The sequence below is a fragment of the Entelurus aequoreus genome, linkage group LG10, assembly GCF_033978785.1.
Source record: "Entelurus aequoreus isolate RoL-2023_Sb linkage group LG10, RoL_Eaeq_v1.1, whole genome shotgun sequence".
Taxonomy (NCBI): Eukaryota; Metazoa; Chordata; class Actinopteri; order Syngnathiformes; family Syngnathidae; genus Entelurus; species Entelurus aequoreus.
In genome coordinates, this window is record NC_084740.1 from 71,897,879 (window position 1) to 71,915,222 (window position 17,344).

The window sequence follows — 17,344 nt, forward strand, 5'->3', positions numbered from 1 at the left end:
TTCCTTGAGAGGTAATCAAAAAGGGCGGAAGAGTGCAAGATTTTACAAAACATTGACGAGAAAAACACCTCACACTCCAGTCTAAGGGAACAGGGTCAAAGAATGCATGAGTTTGCAGTGATCACTTTGTTAAAGGTTTGTTTGATATACTTTTAACGGTTATTATTTCCCGTTGAAGTATTATCTTGATATTTGTATTTCTTAAAACACGTTTGCTGCGAGTGTTTCAAAAAGCACCAACTCGACAAGTCTAAATAAAAGAAAGCAAATGTGAGCAAAACCTAAAAGAGTTAAGCTTTTATCAAAGGCAGCAATAATAAATGAGTCTTTCAGCACATACACAATGTTGACATCTATAGTTATATTTTGATAAAGACGTAAACAACCATCAATACACGCAAAATTAAATCATGAAATGCAACCTTACCCAAGCAAAAAGGATGCATATTTATCTGGGAGAGTCAGCCACACACAAAGAAGTTGTAGACCTCCATGCTTTTCAAATTTCCATCTGTTTTTCGTGTAGACCGGCGTCTGCAGCGGAATAGTTCGATATGTCTGGGAACGCGGCCAACGTATAATCATCAATATCACTCGACAAATCTTTTTTTGATAAAGTATAGGGATCTATTCCATTGCATAGTTTGATATTTTGCTGGTATCTGCTTTTTGCAGGAAGATTTAAGCCTCTTTTGTCTTACTTTGTGCGCTGCCTGCTGTACAACAGCCATCTTGGCTTGGTTGACCACTGCTGGTTTTACTTCCGGGAAGAAGTCACGTGACGGAGTACAAGCAATAGACCGATGGTTCTCAAACTTTTTTCACCAAGTACCACCTCAAAAAACACCTGGCTCTCCAAGTACCACCATAATGACCAAAATTAAAATACAGTAGCGTAGTAAGCCTACATATTCATAAAAAACAAGGCACAAGTTTTATTTAACAAGTATATTTAATATTTTGGCCACTGTAACAGTACACACAGTTTGAACAGTAACACTTTGTTTGAATATTTATTTCAGTGATTGTATGGCGTACCACTTGTTTTAGAATGACTGCAATAGACAATACCTTATGCCTTAATGTGTAAAACTGAATTTAAAATGTGTTTTATAGCTTAAGAGTATCAAAATATGCATTATAAGGGCTATTTACAGGCGCCTCTTTAAAAACTGACCTTGAAACTGGGGGAATGTCAAGATCACCAGGAAGGATGTTGTTGTCCTCATCTAGTTTAGGGACATCCTGAAAGGGATGAATACATACGTCTAAAATAGTTTTTATTTGCAACTAATTTTCATTAATATTTAATTGAATCATAGAAAGCAGTCCTTGTCTCATTATTGGACCTTGAACAAGCACTGCATTGCATTTTAAAATATAAACGCAGCAAAAACAACTACTGCTTGTCTTTAAGAAGTACCACACTACTGCTCGCTAGTGTTACTAATTGTGAGTTATATAGAGAACACTCAAACACTCTTTTTGTATTTACCGTAATTTCCGGACTATAAGCCGCACCTGACTATAAGCCGCACCAGCTAAATTTAGGGGAAAATACAGATTGCTCCACATATAAGCCGCACCCGACTATAAGCCGCAGGGTTTTGATGTGTAATTACCGTAGTATATAGGGGTTCCTGCTACCACGGAGGGGATTGTCGGGACAGAGATGACTGTTTGGGAACGCAAAGCGTCCCATTTATTAACAATAAATCTTTCAATCATTCAATCAAACTTTCACATCTTTGACATGGCGAACAGCATTCGTGCAGAGTACAAATAATACAACTTTGCAAAGTAATACAAAGTGCTCGCCTGTACGTTATCAAAATAACCAGCCTACCGGTATATGAAAAGTCAGTCTTTAATCATTGTGTCATCGTCTTCCTCCTGCGTACTAAAACCACCGAAATCCTCTTCGTCGGTGTCGGAGAAGAACAGGCCGTAAATAAGCCGCACCGTTGTATAAGCCGCAGGGACCAGAACGAGGGGAAAAAGTAGCGGCTTATAGTCCGGAAATTACGGGTAATCAAAAATATTGAAATTCAATGACTTGGTACATTGAAAAATGTACCAACATATATAAAATGTTGTACAAAGTAAATTATAACCTGCTACCCAAGAATGTACAACAATTCTTCTCAACAAAAGAGGAGAAATAAAAGCTTCGAGAAAAATCTAAAGTAAAACATCTGTTTGCACGTACAACACTTAAAACCTTTAGCATATCAGTATGTGGAATGAAAATAGGGAATGGATTAAGCAAGGAAGTCAGACAATGTACGAATATGATCCAGTTTAAGAAACGATTCAAACTCGAAGTGTTCACAAAGTACAAAGAAGAATAATCTTGATAAACACATTGAATCCTATTTTTGATAAACTTATTAATTTTGTTGGTGAACCATAAATTACTCAAAGGGAAACTGCACTTTCTATTTTGCCTATTGTTCACAATCATTATGGATGGGTTTTTTTGCATTCTAAATAATAAATCACTGCGATCCAAAGTTCGCTTACAATGGACCGTTCCATTCCGCCTATAAAGCCCTTCAAAAAAACATCCAAAAACCTCCATTATGGTTTTATACACACGGCGCATTCATTTCAGAAACACATCACAACGTTCGCTTTTTTTTTTGTCCTCATCACTGATTTTTGTTTACTGCAGACTTCATGAGAGCTAACAAACATAATAAAACATCACTTACTGTACGAGGTCTGGTGTCATTAGGATGTGACTGATAAACTGTTCATATATTCCCATTTAAATGAAGAATGACTCATAATTCTCACAAAGAAACAAGGTGGGGGGGTAAGAGTCTTTTCGTGTAATTCTCGCCATTTTTGGGTCCTAAATGGCTGTCAAAGTGTACCAACTTGTCGGAATACCTCCTCAAACTTCTTCTGTGCAGGTGAGACGTAGGATTCATGATCTACAATAAACTTACAGGCAGCGAGGAAGCAGCAGGACCACTCGATGACATAAACATAGGCACACACGATAGTGATCATGTCGCCGCTATAAATAGTTTCTGTGTACAAACACACACATACACATACTACACATATACATTCACTGTACATGTACATTCACTGTACAAACACACATATACACATACTGTACATATACATTCGCTGTACACACATATACACATACTGTACATATACATTCACTGTACAAGCACACATATACACATACTGTACATATACAAGTACATATGCACACATACACTCATGCACATAATCACGTTTCATCAAACATATATTAACGTTGTTGCCCTAGGGTAAACTGGGTATAACACATGGCACACTGACAAAGCTTAACCTATTGTTACTATAACAATCTACAAGGTTAATGTAGGTTGCTTCTCTTTCTTCCCCTCCATTTTTCTGCATTCTTTCGTATCAAGTTATCATTACGTATATGTATTGTTGCATTTGAACAATTGTATTGTTGATAATAAAGGTAAAGTATTGGTATTGTTTATTAATAGCACTATTTCTATTGGTATTCATATTGCTCCATTTTTAGTGTAATAATGCTCATTGTCATTTCTGTATTTTTTTTTTTTTTTCGCTAACTGCTTATTTGCTATTACTTTTACCATCTTATTTGTACATGTCCTATTTGCTGATGTTGCTCTGTTGTTGTTGTTGTGTTTGCTGTTGTTGTTTTTGTCTCTCTGTCTAATCCCCCTCCTGTCCCCACAATTCCCCCCTCTGTCTTCCTTTTTCTCTCTTTCTATCCCCTCCTGCTCTGGCCCGGCTGCACCAAATGATAATATAAATACATTTAATAAAGTCAAAATACAAGTAAGGCAACAAGAGAAGTATCCTACACTTCTCTTTTGTAAAGTAAATCTGAACAGCCGATATGGGCATCTACATCTGCTATATGATTTGCCCGAGAAGCTGGGCAGGACATTATAAAAAATAAATAAATAAATAAATAAATTAAATAAATAAATAAATAGTTTCTGTGTTAGCGCTTAAAATAACAATATTAGGTTAATATTTAAGTCACAAAATGTAAATGGAGTATTGTTGGCGCTTTTTGAATGGTTATTTGATGGATTTTATGGGCGAATTAGTAGAACTCCCATTGGCCACGCTGTAAGTGGACTTTTATTTATGTTTGTTTAATATTTATAATGCATTAAAAAAAAAAAAACATCTTTCGTCATGTCTTTCATAATGATTGTGAACTATAGGCAAGATTCCCAAAAAAGTACAGTTCCACTTTAACTATTTATTCAAAAGAACATTGAATTTTTTATAGTTATAATTATTTACTTGCTCATTGTATATTCATTTATTTATTCACTGTTGTGTTACAAATAGAGAACAAACAAGTGGGTTGAAACTGCTATAATACTAAAAGGGGTAGGATTAAATGAGCTCTGCTTCTTCCTACTCCTTTTCGGACATGCTGTACTGAAACAACTGGAAATATGTGATGCATTACATTGCAACTGTTTGAAATAAACTGACACCGACCAACCAAGACTCCCACATTTGTTTAAAACCCTGCTCCTAAACATCACAACTATTCCATGTCGTTTAAAGTTAAAACCCATAGGGCTGACTACCTAATGCACAAATATTATCGGAGACGACAAAACCTGAAAGTCTTGTCCGGGTCGACGTCTTTACATTTGAAATATTGCTAACATGACTTTTCTGTGTGTTTTCACAGTATCAATCAATCGTTTATTTATATAGCAGTAGAACTGTTCTCTAATGAAATACCCGGGGGGATAAGTAATTCATGAGATGTTCAAGCATTATTGCTTTGTGTTCCTGGGAGAAAGAAACTCAGGCCACACTAAATATGAACACGTTATTTGACTTACGTCATCAGAGAATAGTTCCATCACCTTGTCCAAGTTATTCAGCGTGTCACTGTACAGATTCTTCAAGATGACGTGCTGTGAGGCAACAAAAACATGGTCAGCGTCTGGGCGTGCTTGTGGAACCTCCACAGTAATAATAATAATACTAGATTTTATTTGTAAAAAGCACTTTACATTGAGCAAACAACCTCAAAGTGCTACAGTGTATTGAAAAATAATAATAATAAATAAACTAGAACAGCCTAATAGCTAGAACTAGTATGCATATATCTATAACAAGGCTTTTTTTAAAAGAAGGGTTTTTAAGCCTTTTTTAAAAGCATCCACAGTCTGTTGTGCCCTCAGGTGGTCAGGGAGAGCATTCCACAGACTAGGAGCGGCGGAGCAGAAAGCCCGGTCTCCCATAGTTCGTAGCTTTGTCCTCGGAGGTAAGAGGAGGTTAGCCTGTCCGGAGCGGAGGTGTCGTGTGGAGGGTTTGGGGGTGAGTAGTTCTTTGAGGTACAGGGGGGCATTTCTATGGAGGCACTGGTGGGTTAGTAGGGAGACTTTGTATTCAATCATGAGTGGAACAGGAAGCCAGTCAAGGGATTTGAGAATTGGTGTGATGTGGTCGTATTTCCGCGCACTATCAGGATCCTAGCAGCACTATTTTGTATGTATTGCAGCTTCTGGATGTTCTTGCTTGGAATCCCGACAAGAAGTGCGTTGCAGGAGTTGTTCCAAAAAGTCGGACAACTCCGAAACCAAACAAAGTGTAAATGCCAGGTCATGCCCAATCACACGTGTGCTTATTCTACTGTCATTTATTAAGAATGTTAATTTCTGAATATTCATCATGAAATGCTGTAACTAGATTACAGAAATGCTAATAAAAATACATATTAAGTTACAGGAATGCACACTTTATTCCATGCTTACATCTCATTGTGCAACATGTATACGAAATGCGATATCTGAAAGGGGTACAAATTATTTCCAAAGTAGGACCTCCACCCAGACATACAATACTAGTAACCTGACTCTCGCCAGATCCTCGTAGTTCGCTGAGCTCCACACAAGAATCTGGGCTCGAGGGCTTTGCAAACTCCTTCAAGATAGCAAAAAATAATGAGCCGGGCGGGATTTCATAGATGTGACGTAGCGCCGAAGCGACTGTTTGATTCAAACAACAATGGCGGCACGCAAGGGGAGGAGTCGTGTGCTGACATTGATTCTGCTATTGCAACTGTTTTGTCGAATCTATCGAATATTCATTCTTTAAAAGATGAACAGAGAACTGTTTTGAAAGCATTTATTAACTTTTCGCTCTGTCGTTATCCAATATGTCGGCTGTTCTGTTTTGGATTTCCCAGGGTCGCTCTCATCAGCGTCACGGGTTGTTTTTAATGTGAGTGGTTGAAGTAGCACGTCATTCAAGATAACGGACAAGTGGTTTATCTGTCCATCCATCCATCCATTTTCTACCGCTTGACCCTTTCGGGGTCACGGGGGGCGCTGGAGCCTATCTCAGCTGCATTCGGGCGGAAGGCGGGCTACACCCTGGACAAGTCGCCACCTCATCGTATCCAATCACATACATTTTTTTTTTTTACAAGGCCCCGCCTTATTAAATACATCTCCTATTGAGAAGTCCCAGATCCTTGTGTTAATAATCAAATGTAAATAATCATAAATAATCAAATGTATATATTTTTCTTATGCTTTCTGATCTCTCTGTCTCTATCGCCACTACTTGCTGTACATATCCTACCAAGTCAGACCTACACTGTTTCAATGTACATTTCTCTGATGATACAATTGTTGATGACTGAAGAGATGATAACAACCAAACCTAACCCCCCCCCCCCCCCCCTCCACATCCCACACCCTGGATTGTAAATAATGTCAATAATTCAATGTATATACTCTGATGATTATCTTGTGTGATGACTGTATTATGATGATAGTAAATATCTGATAAGAAATATCTGTATCATGAATCAATTTAAGTGGACCCCGACTTAAACAAGTTGAAAAACTTTTTTGGGTGTTACCGTTTAGTGGTCAATTGTACGGAATATGTACTTCACTGTGCAATCTACGAATAAAAGTCTCAAACAATCAAACAAAAAGCTCAGCGAACTACAAGGATCTGGCGAGAGTCAGGTTACAATACTAGTACATAGCTCATGAAAAACAAGATTTATTTTCATTGTAATCACTTATATTACAAAATAATCGCATGGAAATGACTGCGCTCATTTGATTATGAGACATTTAACTTGTTATGATGTGATGTTTAGGACGGGTGTGTTGCTGGTGTAGCCACAGTGTGCACATCTGATGTTGCTCACGTGCTCCACTGAATGCTCAGGGAGTTTTGCGCTTGCTCACACATGAAAATTTAGAAGGAACATTGATTCAGACCTGTCCAGGTACAAGTAGATAATTATCTTATTATTTATCAGTTAACTTATTTTTAAATGCGTTTGTCAATGAAGAACATTAACATTTTTTGAAAATATTGACTGTACATTTTGTTAACGGTTAAATAATGGGGACTGTTCGACCCCTTAACAGATTATTTCTATTACAAAGTTTCCTGGAAAAATTTGGGACTGTGATTAAATACAGAGGTTTCGATGTACTTGGTAATTACATGTGTATGTGTCTTAAAATGAAACCTAGCCCCACCAGTTTCCTGTGCTTGTACTTCCAGGTAGCCCTCTCAAAGCACAGCACCTCCACTTCCTTCGTCAGGTTGACGATCTGCATCTGCAGCAGCATGCTCCTCTGCTTCTCAGCCTGCAGGGCAAGAGCCAGCGCCTTGTTGTTGCTCTTCAGGGAGGCCTTGAAGAAGGAGGAGGAGGTGTCTGGGGTGGCAGAGAACAAGCCGGTAAGTTGTATGTATGTAAATGTCAAGGCACAATAAAACCAAAAGACACTCAGGAGACTCACTGAATATCTTGTTTTTGATCTTGGATGCTATAACTGTAGTCTGTTTGGAAGCCTGGGCCGGCGTCCTTGTCCTTTGATGCAACATGACTGACACATGAACACATTAGCTGAAATACAAACCCCGTTTCCATATGAGTTGGGAAATTGTGTTAGATGTAAATATAAACGGAAAACAATGATTTGCAAATCATTTTCAACCTATATTCAGTTGAATATGCTACAAAGGCAACATATTTGATGTTCAAACTGATAAACTTTTTTTTTCTTGCAAATAATCATTAACTTTAGAATTTGATGCCAGCAACACGTGACAAAGAAGTTGGGAAAGGTGGCAATAAATACTGATAAAGTTGAGGAATGCTCATCAAACACTTATTTGGAACATCCCACAGGTGAACAGGCAAATTGGGAACAGGTGGGTGCCATGATTGGGTATAAAAGTAGATTCCATGAAATGCTCAGTCATTCACAAACAAGATTTGTCAACAAATGTGTGAGCAAATTGTTGAACAGTTTAAGAAAAACCTTTCTCAACCAGCTATTGCAAGGAATTTAGGGATTTCACCATCTACGCTCCGTAATATCATCAAAGGGTTCAAAGAATCTGGAGAAATCACTGCACGTAAGCAGCTAAGCCCCGTGACCTTTGATCCCTCAGGCTGTACTGCATCAACAAGTGACATCAGTGTGTAATGGATATCACCACATGGGCTCAGGAACACTTCAGAAAACCCCTGTCAGTAACTACAGTTGGTCGCTACATCTGTAAGTGCAAGTTAAAACTCTCCTATGCAAGGCGAAAACCGTTTATCAACAACACCCAGAAAGTCCGTCGGCTTCGCTGGGCCTGAGCTCATCTAAGATGGACTGATACAAAGTGGAAAAGTGTTCTGTGGTCTGACGAGTCCACATTTCAAATGGTTTTTGGAAACTGTGGACGTCGTGTCCTCCGGACCAAAGAGGAAAAGAACCATCCAGATGGTTTTAGGCGCAAAGTTGAAAAGCCAGCATCTGTGATGGTATGGTGGTGTATTAATGCCCAAGACATGGGTAACTTACACATCTGTGAAGGCGCCATTAATGCTGAAAGGTACATACAGGTTTTGGAGCAACATATGTTGCCATCCAAGCAACGTTACTATGGACGCCCCTGCTTATTTCAGCAAGACAATGCCAAGCCACGTGTTACATCAACGTGGCTTCATAGTAAAAGAGTGCGGGTACTAGACTGGCCTGCCTGTAGTCCAGACCTGTCTCCCATTGAAAATGTGTGGCGCATTATGAAGCCTAAAATAGCACAACGGAGACCCCCGGACTGTTGAACAACTTAAGCTGTACATCAAGCAAGAATGGGAAATAATTCCACCTGAGAAGCTTCAAAAATGTGTCTCCTCAGTTCCCAAACGTTTACTGAGTGTTGTTAAAAGGAAAGACCATGTAACACAGTGGTGAACATGCCCTTTCCCAACTACTTTGGCACATGTTGCAGCTATGAAATTCTAAGTTAATTATTATTTGCAAAAAAAAAATAAAGTTTATGAGTTTGAACATCAAATATCTTGTCTTTGTAGTGCATTCAATTGAATATGGGTTGAAAAGGATTTGCAAATCATTGTATTCCGTTTATATTTACATCTAACACAATTTCCCAACTCATATGGAAACGGGGTTTGTATAAGAGAAGCACTGGTTCTTCGATTAGTTACTAATCCAGGCAAGTTTGCAGGTCAAACTAGTAGCAGTGGAACAATTTATTAGGCATCAGCAATTCAAAATGGGTGTGAACCTATAGTTTCAAATGGACGGTTAAAGCGGTCTATAGCTTCCATAAGTCTATTTAACATGATTGGACGGTGTCTTCTAGTAAAGTGATGACTTTCATTCAGACGTCATTTAGCATTTAACGGCTAGCATTGGCTTCGACACTCCGAATTCCATTTGAATGAGCGATGCTCAGTAGCGCTCGCGACTAACTACCTTAATTACAAAAATGTACATACTTACCGGCTAAACCCCGTTTTTGAGTAGATTTTCTTAATGCGAAGCGAACAATTGGAGAGATAGACAAATTGGTAACAATGAATTACAGAATGACACCCAAACCACCGCCAACCTCCATCTTATTTTTAAGCCAACAAATTTGGCCGCGCTTCCGGTTGTCAACATATGGAGAGCCAATCAAAATCGAGTAGAGTGGATTAACTTGGCTCCTGAGTTTGTCTGCTCAGGCTGTGTATGCCTTAACATTGAAATCGGGTTCAAGTTCCTAAATAACAATATTTTATGTAACTAAAAAACAATATATCCTTGGACGACAGCAGCTTATTAGGTCAACTAAATGTGGCTTAAACATAATATGGTCCAGTTTAAGATGTGCTGCAAACTAAAAGTGTTAACAAAGTACAAAGAAGAAGACTTCAAAACCGCAATAAAAGTTCACCTCCAGGCAGCTACAACCCTAAACTAACACCCTCCCCGGATTGCTAATAATCAAATGTAAACAATCAAATGCAGATACTTTTTCTTTTTCTTATGCCTTCTGATCTCTCTCTCTCTCTCTCTCTCTCTCTCTCTCCTCTCTCTCTCTCTCTCTCTCTCTCTCTCTCTCTCTCTCTCTCTCTCTATGTCCACTACTTGATGTCCATATCCCATCCCCCCCTCCACACACCTGATTGTAAATAATGTAAATAATTCAATGTGATTATCTTGTGTGATAACTGTATTATGATGATAGTATATGTGATAGTATATATCTGTATCATGAATCAATTTAAGTGGACCCCGACTTAAACAAGTTGAAAAACTTATTCAGGTGTTACCATTTAGTGGTCAATTGTACTGAATATGTACTTCACTGTGCAACCTACTAATAAAAGTCTCAATCAATCAAAAAAAAAAAACTTTGATACACGTCTTGAACTTTATTGAAAACAAGCTATTCACCTCATTACGTGAAACCACCACTGACCTAACTATTAAGAGAACGGTTAGATTTAGAATTAATTGTGTTAGGGTTAGGGTCACACTGGGTTGCAACCCTGTAGATTAATTTATATTATATATTAATGATTATGCTTGTATACATTTGTAAATATGTTATGCCATAATTAGGGCTGTGAATCTTTGGGTGTCCCACTATTCGATTCAATATCGATTCTTGGGGTCACGATTCGATTCAAAATCGATTTTTTTTTTTTTCAATTCAACACGATTCTCGATACAAAAACGATTTTTTTCCCCCCCCCCCCCCCCCGATTCAAAACGATTCTCTATTCATTCAATACATAGGATTTCAGCAGGATCTACCCCAGTCTGTTGACATGCAAGCAGAGTAGTAGATTTTTGTAAAAAGCTTTTATAATTGTAAAGGACAATGTTTTATCAACATGATTGCAATAATGTAAATTTGTTTTAACTATTAAATGAACCAAAAATATGACTTATTTTATCTTTGTGAAAATATTCGACACAGTGTGTTGTCAAGCTTATGAGATGTGATGCAAGTGTAAGCCACTGTGACACTATTGTTCATTTTATTTTTTACTTTTTTATAAATGTCTAATGATAATTTAAATGAGGGATTTTTAATCACTGCTATGTTGAAATTGTAACTAATATTGATACTGTTGTTGATAATATTCATTTTTGTTTCACTACTTTTGGTTTGTTCTGTGTCGTGTTTGTGTCTCCTCTCAATTGCTCTGTTTATTGCAGTTCTGAGTGTTGCTGGGTCGGGTTTGCTTTTGGAATTGGATTGCATTGTTATGGTATTGCTGTGTATTGTTTTGTTGGATTGATTAATTAAAAAAATAAAATAATAATATTTTTTTTTTTAAATCGATTTAAAAAAAAAATGAGAATCGATTCTGAATCGCACAACGTGTTTGAATTCGAATCGATTTTTTCCCACACCCCTAGCCATAATGTACGTGTATTGAAATAAATGAACGCGAACCATCGCATCCAATCGATCACCGAGCTTGCCGTCTCGACTCGTAATGTCTGGTCATCAAGCTAGTACTAGTATCAAAGCGTCTTCGTCCCTCAAATCTCCCTGTGGGAGTATTTAAATGTTTTTTTTATTGTGTTCTGGCACTTCCAATGGATTCAAGCGCCCATGTGGAATTGATAAGTCGATGGGTAAGTCGAAAGCGTGGCCGAAAATAAGCTGGTAGCAATGAACCGGCTGTAGCATAGGAGGCTAACAGGCGCTTGCTAGCTTGCACAAGCTAACTTGACGTTTGGGCTTACGGGTTAAAGTTGGCATTTCGATAGGAAGTCCAGATAAATACGAGAATTTGTGTGCATTTTGTTGTGTTTTGCATCTGCTTAGCTTTTAGTGGGTAGACGCGATAACATACAAGGTTGACTTTAAGTTTGACAGCCATGAATAACAGGGCTGTTTAAACTGAGCTGCTTTATTGGTTTTGTGTGTCGATTATGTTAATGTCGGGCTGAGTTAAAGCTGTCAAACGACACACACACACATTTTTACACACAAACATTTACATACACACACACCACAAGGTTCGTCGCGCAGACGGCCTGTTATTATGGTCACATGACAGGAACGGAGAACCTGATGCTAGCACTTCTGCTCTTTTCGCCACCAAGATCCCACATGACATGAAATGATGCTCGGGCAGTTCTTCAAAGAGTAAGTTAAAGAAAAGATATTTGTGTTTTTGAAAAGGAGTGTGAATGCGCGACACGCTCGGCCATCATCCGTGGAGAAAGTTCGGACTCGATCAGGACCAAATTGACAACAAGGCAGTCGCTACTGAGCTAATCAAAGGGCAGCGAAGTTGGAGGATTACATTCGTTTTCTAATAGCTCCCTTTTTTTGTTTCGATTTCGTGTTTATTGCTGTTGGAAGACACGTAATTTGTGTTTGTGAATGTAGCTAGCTTTCGACACACCTTTTAAACCACAATCGAATATGATTGTATCTAGAGATGTCCGATAAATGCTTTAAAATGTAATATCGGAAATCATTGGTATCGGTTTCAAAATTATCAGTATCGGGTTCAAAAAGTAAAATGTATGACTTGTGCAAACGCCGCTGTGTACACGGACGTAGGGAGAAGTACAGAGCGCCAATAAACCTTAAAGGCACTGCCTCTGCATGCCGGCCCAGTCACATAATATATGCGGCTGTATCACACACACACAAGTGAATGCAAGGCATGCTTGATCAACAGCCATACAGGTCACACTGAGGGTGGCCGTATAAACAACTTCAACACTGTTACAAATATGCACCACACTGTGAACCCACACCAAACAAGAATGACAAACACATTTCGGGAGAACATCCGCACCGTAAGACAACATAAACAAAACAGAACAAATACCCAGAACCCCTTGCAGCACTAACTCTTCCGGGACGCTACAATATACACTCCCGCTACCACCAAACTCCGCCCACCTCAACACCCCCTCCCGAATTCGGAGGTCTCAAGGTTGGCAAGTATGCTCTAGTACAGTGGTCCCCAACCACCGGGCTGGGGCCCGGTACCGGTCCGTGGACCGATTGGTACCGGGCCGCACAAGAAATAAAAAAATAGAGAAAAAAAAAAAAAAAAAAAATATATATATATATATATATATATATATATATATATATATATATATATATATATATTTTATTTTATTATTTTTTTTATTTTTATTAAATCAACATAAAAAACAATATATACATTATATATCAATATAGATCAGGGGTGGGCAATTAATTTTTACCGGGGGCCGCATGAGCTACCCGAGCACTGCTGGAGGGCCACATCGACAATATTTCAATTAAATTTTGCTCAATATTATTTTTGATATATACCGTAAGATAAATAATAATAATAATAATAATAGTAATACTTCAACATAGTGTGTGTAACAGCATTCCATTACTAATATATATAAATTAACATTAATAATAAATGACAGTAAAATAAGCACACGTATGACTGAGGAGTCATAGTGTAACTTTGTGTGGTGTTTGAGTTGTCCGACTTTTTGTGTGGCCTTAAACGCACCAGTGGTTTAGTGCTATGCGTGTTGGTGACAGATGACAAGTTGGTTTTGGCCTGGTTTGTACGGCAGAAAATGACTAGTTTTTCGAGTTAGAATTGTTTTACTCATGTTTTTGGTGTGGTTATGTCCGAATATAAACAGTTTTGTTCAATAAAGTGATCGATATAATTCCTGTCCTCGAAGCATCTCGATAGACGTTACAATAATTGAACGGTGTTCAATTGAACGGTGTTGACGAACACCATTAGGGCCGCTTGTTGTCACTGTCACTCAAAGTTGCATTGCAAAATTCCATAGAATAAATATGTTTATTTTGTTTATAATTCAGATGGGATTTGATTTGGTGCGCGGCATATACTTGCTGCGCGCAGCAGACGCTTGAACAGTGCGCAATTGCGCAGGCACGCACCTTAGGTGAGGGGACGTTGCTTTGCAGTTCATGTGTTGTTGAAAACACGGCATTCCTCATCAACTTTTCTCTTTTTGGCGTCTCGGGTGTAAACCGTGCATCACTTGTCGCTGCATGTGCACCTTCACTCGCAGGTTACACACGGACACACGCCCATAAATAATACTTTTCAAAATAAAAGCAGCACAGTTGTATTGCGCGCAGGACATAGATGTTTTTTCAACTTTATTTTGTAATTGCAGTTGTTCACATTCACTCACAATCACGCATACGTCCACACGGAAGTAATACAAATAACGATTTTCAAAACAAAAGCAGCACCGTTGTATTGCACACTCGACATAGATACTTTTTTAAATTTATTTTGTAATTTATAATTGGCCTCACGCGGGCCGGACAGGGACGCACAAAGGGCCGGATGCGGCCCGCGGGCCGCAGAATGCCCAGGTCTGATATAGATCAATACAGTCTGCAGGGATACAGTCCGTAAGCACACATGATTCTTCTTCTCTTCTTCTTTATGACAAAAAAATAATAATAATAAAAAAATACCATAACACCCCCACCCCCACCCCGGTCCGTGGGACAAATTTTCAAGCGTTGACCGGTCAGCAGCTACAAAAAGGTTGGGGACCACTGCTCTAGTATACTCTGGACTGAAGCTGTGCGCCTTCATTGTTTTTGTAGCTGTTGTTTTGAGACATGTTTTAAAAAAAATAAATACAAATAATGCACTTTGTGAAAGTCAAAGTATAGCATTTCCCATAGTTGTAGTGGGTATCAGGATTATCTCAGGGAGAGCATGTCCCAAATTCCAAGCTGCTGTTTTGAAGCATGTTAAAAAAAATAATGCACTTTGTGACTTCAATAATAAATATGGCAGTGCCATGTTGGCACTTTTTTCCATAACTGGAGTTGAAATTGTTCTCTTATTTTGGAAAACTTTGTTTTTGATTGATTGATTGAAACTTGTATTAGTAGATTGCACAGTACAGTACATATTCCGTACAATTGACCACTAAATGGTAACACCCGAATACGTTTTTCAACTCGTTTAAGTCGGCGAGCTCCACGTTAATCAATTCATGGTAAAGTAACATTGTTTAATGCATCCAGCAGGGCATCACAACAAAATTAGGCATAATAATGTGTTAATCCCACGACTGTATATATCGGTATCGGTTGATATCGGAATCGGTAATTAAGAGTTGGACAATATCGGATATCGGCAAAAAAGCCATTATCGGACATCTCTAATTGTATTGTAGTAGTAGAAGTATTCTATTAGTGTGTCAAACTCAAGGCCCGGGGGACAGATCTGGCCCGCGATATCATATTATCTGGCCGCAAACACCTGGAAATGATATGTGTCAATAAAGTACTTAATATTTTATTACTAAATGTAATGGATTATTTTCATTTTGACAGAAAACATATATGTACTGCTTGAAATTGCGTGCCTTTTAAACTGTAATAGTATCCATTATTGCAACAAATATTACAGTATATTATGTGTGGAGCTTGCATGTTCTCCCCGTGACTGCGTGGGTTCCCACCGGGTACTCCAGCTTCCTCCCACCTCCAAAGACATGCACCTGGGGATAGGTTGATTGGCAACACTAAAAATTGGCCCTATTGTGTGAATGTGAGTGTGAATGTTGTCTGTCTATCTGTGTTGGCCCTGTGATGAGGTAGCGACTAGTCCAGGGTGTACCCCGCCTTCTGCCCGAATGCAGCTGGGATAGGCTCCAGCATCCCCCTTGACCCCGAAAGGGACAAGCGGTATAAAATGGATGGATATAATAAATACTTAAATATCTGCTTGACTTATGATTTTACAGCAAACTACCCATCAAATTAATACAAATGACAATACATTTTACGGTGTTCTTGACAGCATATTACTGGAAATTGAAAAAACTAAAAAAAATTTGTATTAAAATTCTATTGACTTAGTTGCCATATTTTTACTGTAAAATCTTGTTTTTAAGGGTGTATTACTGTAAATGGAAAAACGATACATTTGTTTCTACGGTAGGAAAACTGGCAGCTAAGATGCCAGAATAAAAAATAAACTTGTACTGTTTTTCCATTAACAATATAATGTTGTAAAAACCAATGTAAATTTAATAGTAAAATTCTGGCGGCAACTAAGCTGCCAGCTTTTTCCGTAAAAAACTAAAAACAAAACAGTGGTACTCTTTTTATATTTACCGTAAAATGTTGTAAAAAAAAAACAACAATATTTTACAGTAACATTTTGTAAATGTAAAGTTTTTACTGTAAAATTGAACGTCTACTTAAAACAATTCATATAATTAATAATGAAATCCAGAGGGAAATTCATACATTATTCGCTGTTACAAGCGGCCCTCTGATGGCAGCCATGACTGCTATGTGGCCCTCAATGAAAACGAGTTTGACATCCCTGTTTAGTACGTCGACCTGTTGCCTCTCAGCAATACCACATTAGTCAGCATGCTCTTATAATAAAGTATGCATTATTTTATTTACATCAGCAGTTTTACAATAGCAATTTCTATCTCAAATGCACCATATTGTAGTATATGTTAGTACAGTGGTCCCCAACCTTTTTTTTTTTTTACCAGGGACCGGTTTAATATGTGCATTATTTTCACGGACCGGCTTTCCACATGTGGCAGACAAAAATAACAAAGAAGTGAGCAGGAAAAATCAACTCACTATAACGCTGAAGTTGTAATATAAAGGAGTTGTAATATACATCTATTAATAAACTTATTGGTGTGTTTAGTGGGACAGGCGAAAATTAAGTCTGAGAAAATGCGGTAGTTTATAAATTAATGAATGTTTCTGTGTGACCTGGCAGCAAATGTGGTTGGGGACCACAGTGTTAGTAGGTATGTTATTGCATGTAGACAATAGCAGCAATTTGTGTGGAACTGCTGTTTTTTTTCCTCGTCTCACCTTCTCACCCTGATGCCTGTGGACCAGTTGGACTGTCAGTAGATAGTCTCTTAACAAGGCTGTTCCATTTAGTTTTGTCCAGGGCCATTGTCTTCACTTTGTCTAAGTTGTTCTATTCTCGTTGACTAATTTCTTCCCTACGTTTTCTTGGTCTCCCTAAGGGCCG

General features: G+C 38.2%; 2 protein-coding genes across 8 annotated transcripts in view; one reads left to right on the plus strand and one right to left on the minus strand.

Annotated features, from left to right (window-relative positions):
• Positions 1 to 731, minus strand: part of LOC133659238 (uncharacterized) — a 13,192-nt gene extending 12,461 nt beyond the window's left edge. Inside the window, exon 1 of the mRNA XM_062061970.1 lies at positions 702 to 731. Within this exon, the coding sequence (XP_061917954.1) occupies positions 702 to 731 (30 nt within the window). The remainder of the gene's footprint in view (positions 1 to 701) is intronic.
• A 6,829-nt stretch (positions 732 to 7,560) lies between these two features.
• Positions 7,561 to 17,344, plus strand: part of pikfyve (phosphoinositide kinase, FYVE finger containing) — a 49,505-nt gene continuing 39,721 nt past the window's right edge. For 2 of the 7 annotated variants that reach the window (XM_062061606.1, XM_062061607.1), the window contains exon 1: positions 7,561 to 7,734. Coding sequence is in view for 3 of the 7 variants with exons in the window: in XM_062061601.1 (XP_061917585.1) it covers positions 12,428 to 12,453 (26 nt within the window). In the remaining 4 variants the exon portion in view is untranslated. Of the gene's footprint in view, positions 7,735 to 11,789; positions 11,937 to 12,319; positions 12,454 to 17,344 lie in introns of those variants that run through there. The other 5 variants (XM_062061604.1, XM_062061605.1, XM_062061601.1 and 2 more) reach the window with 3 other exon arrangements.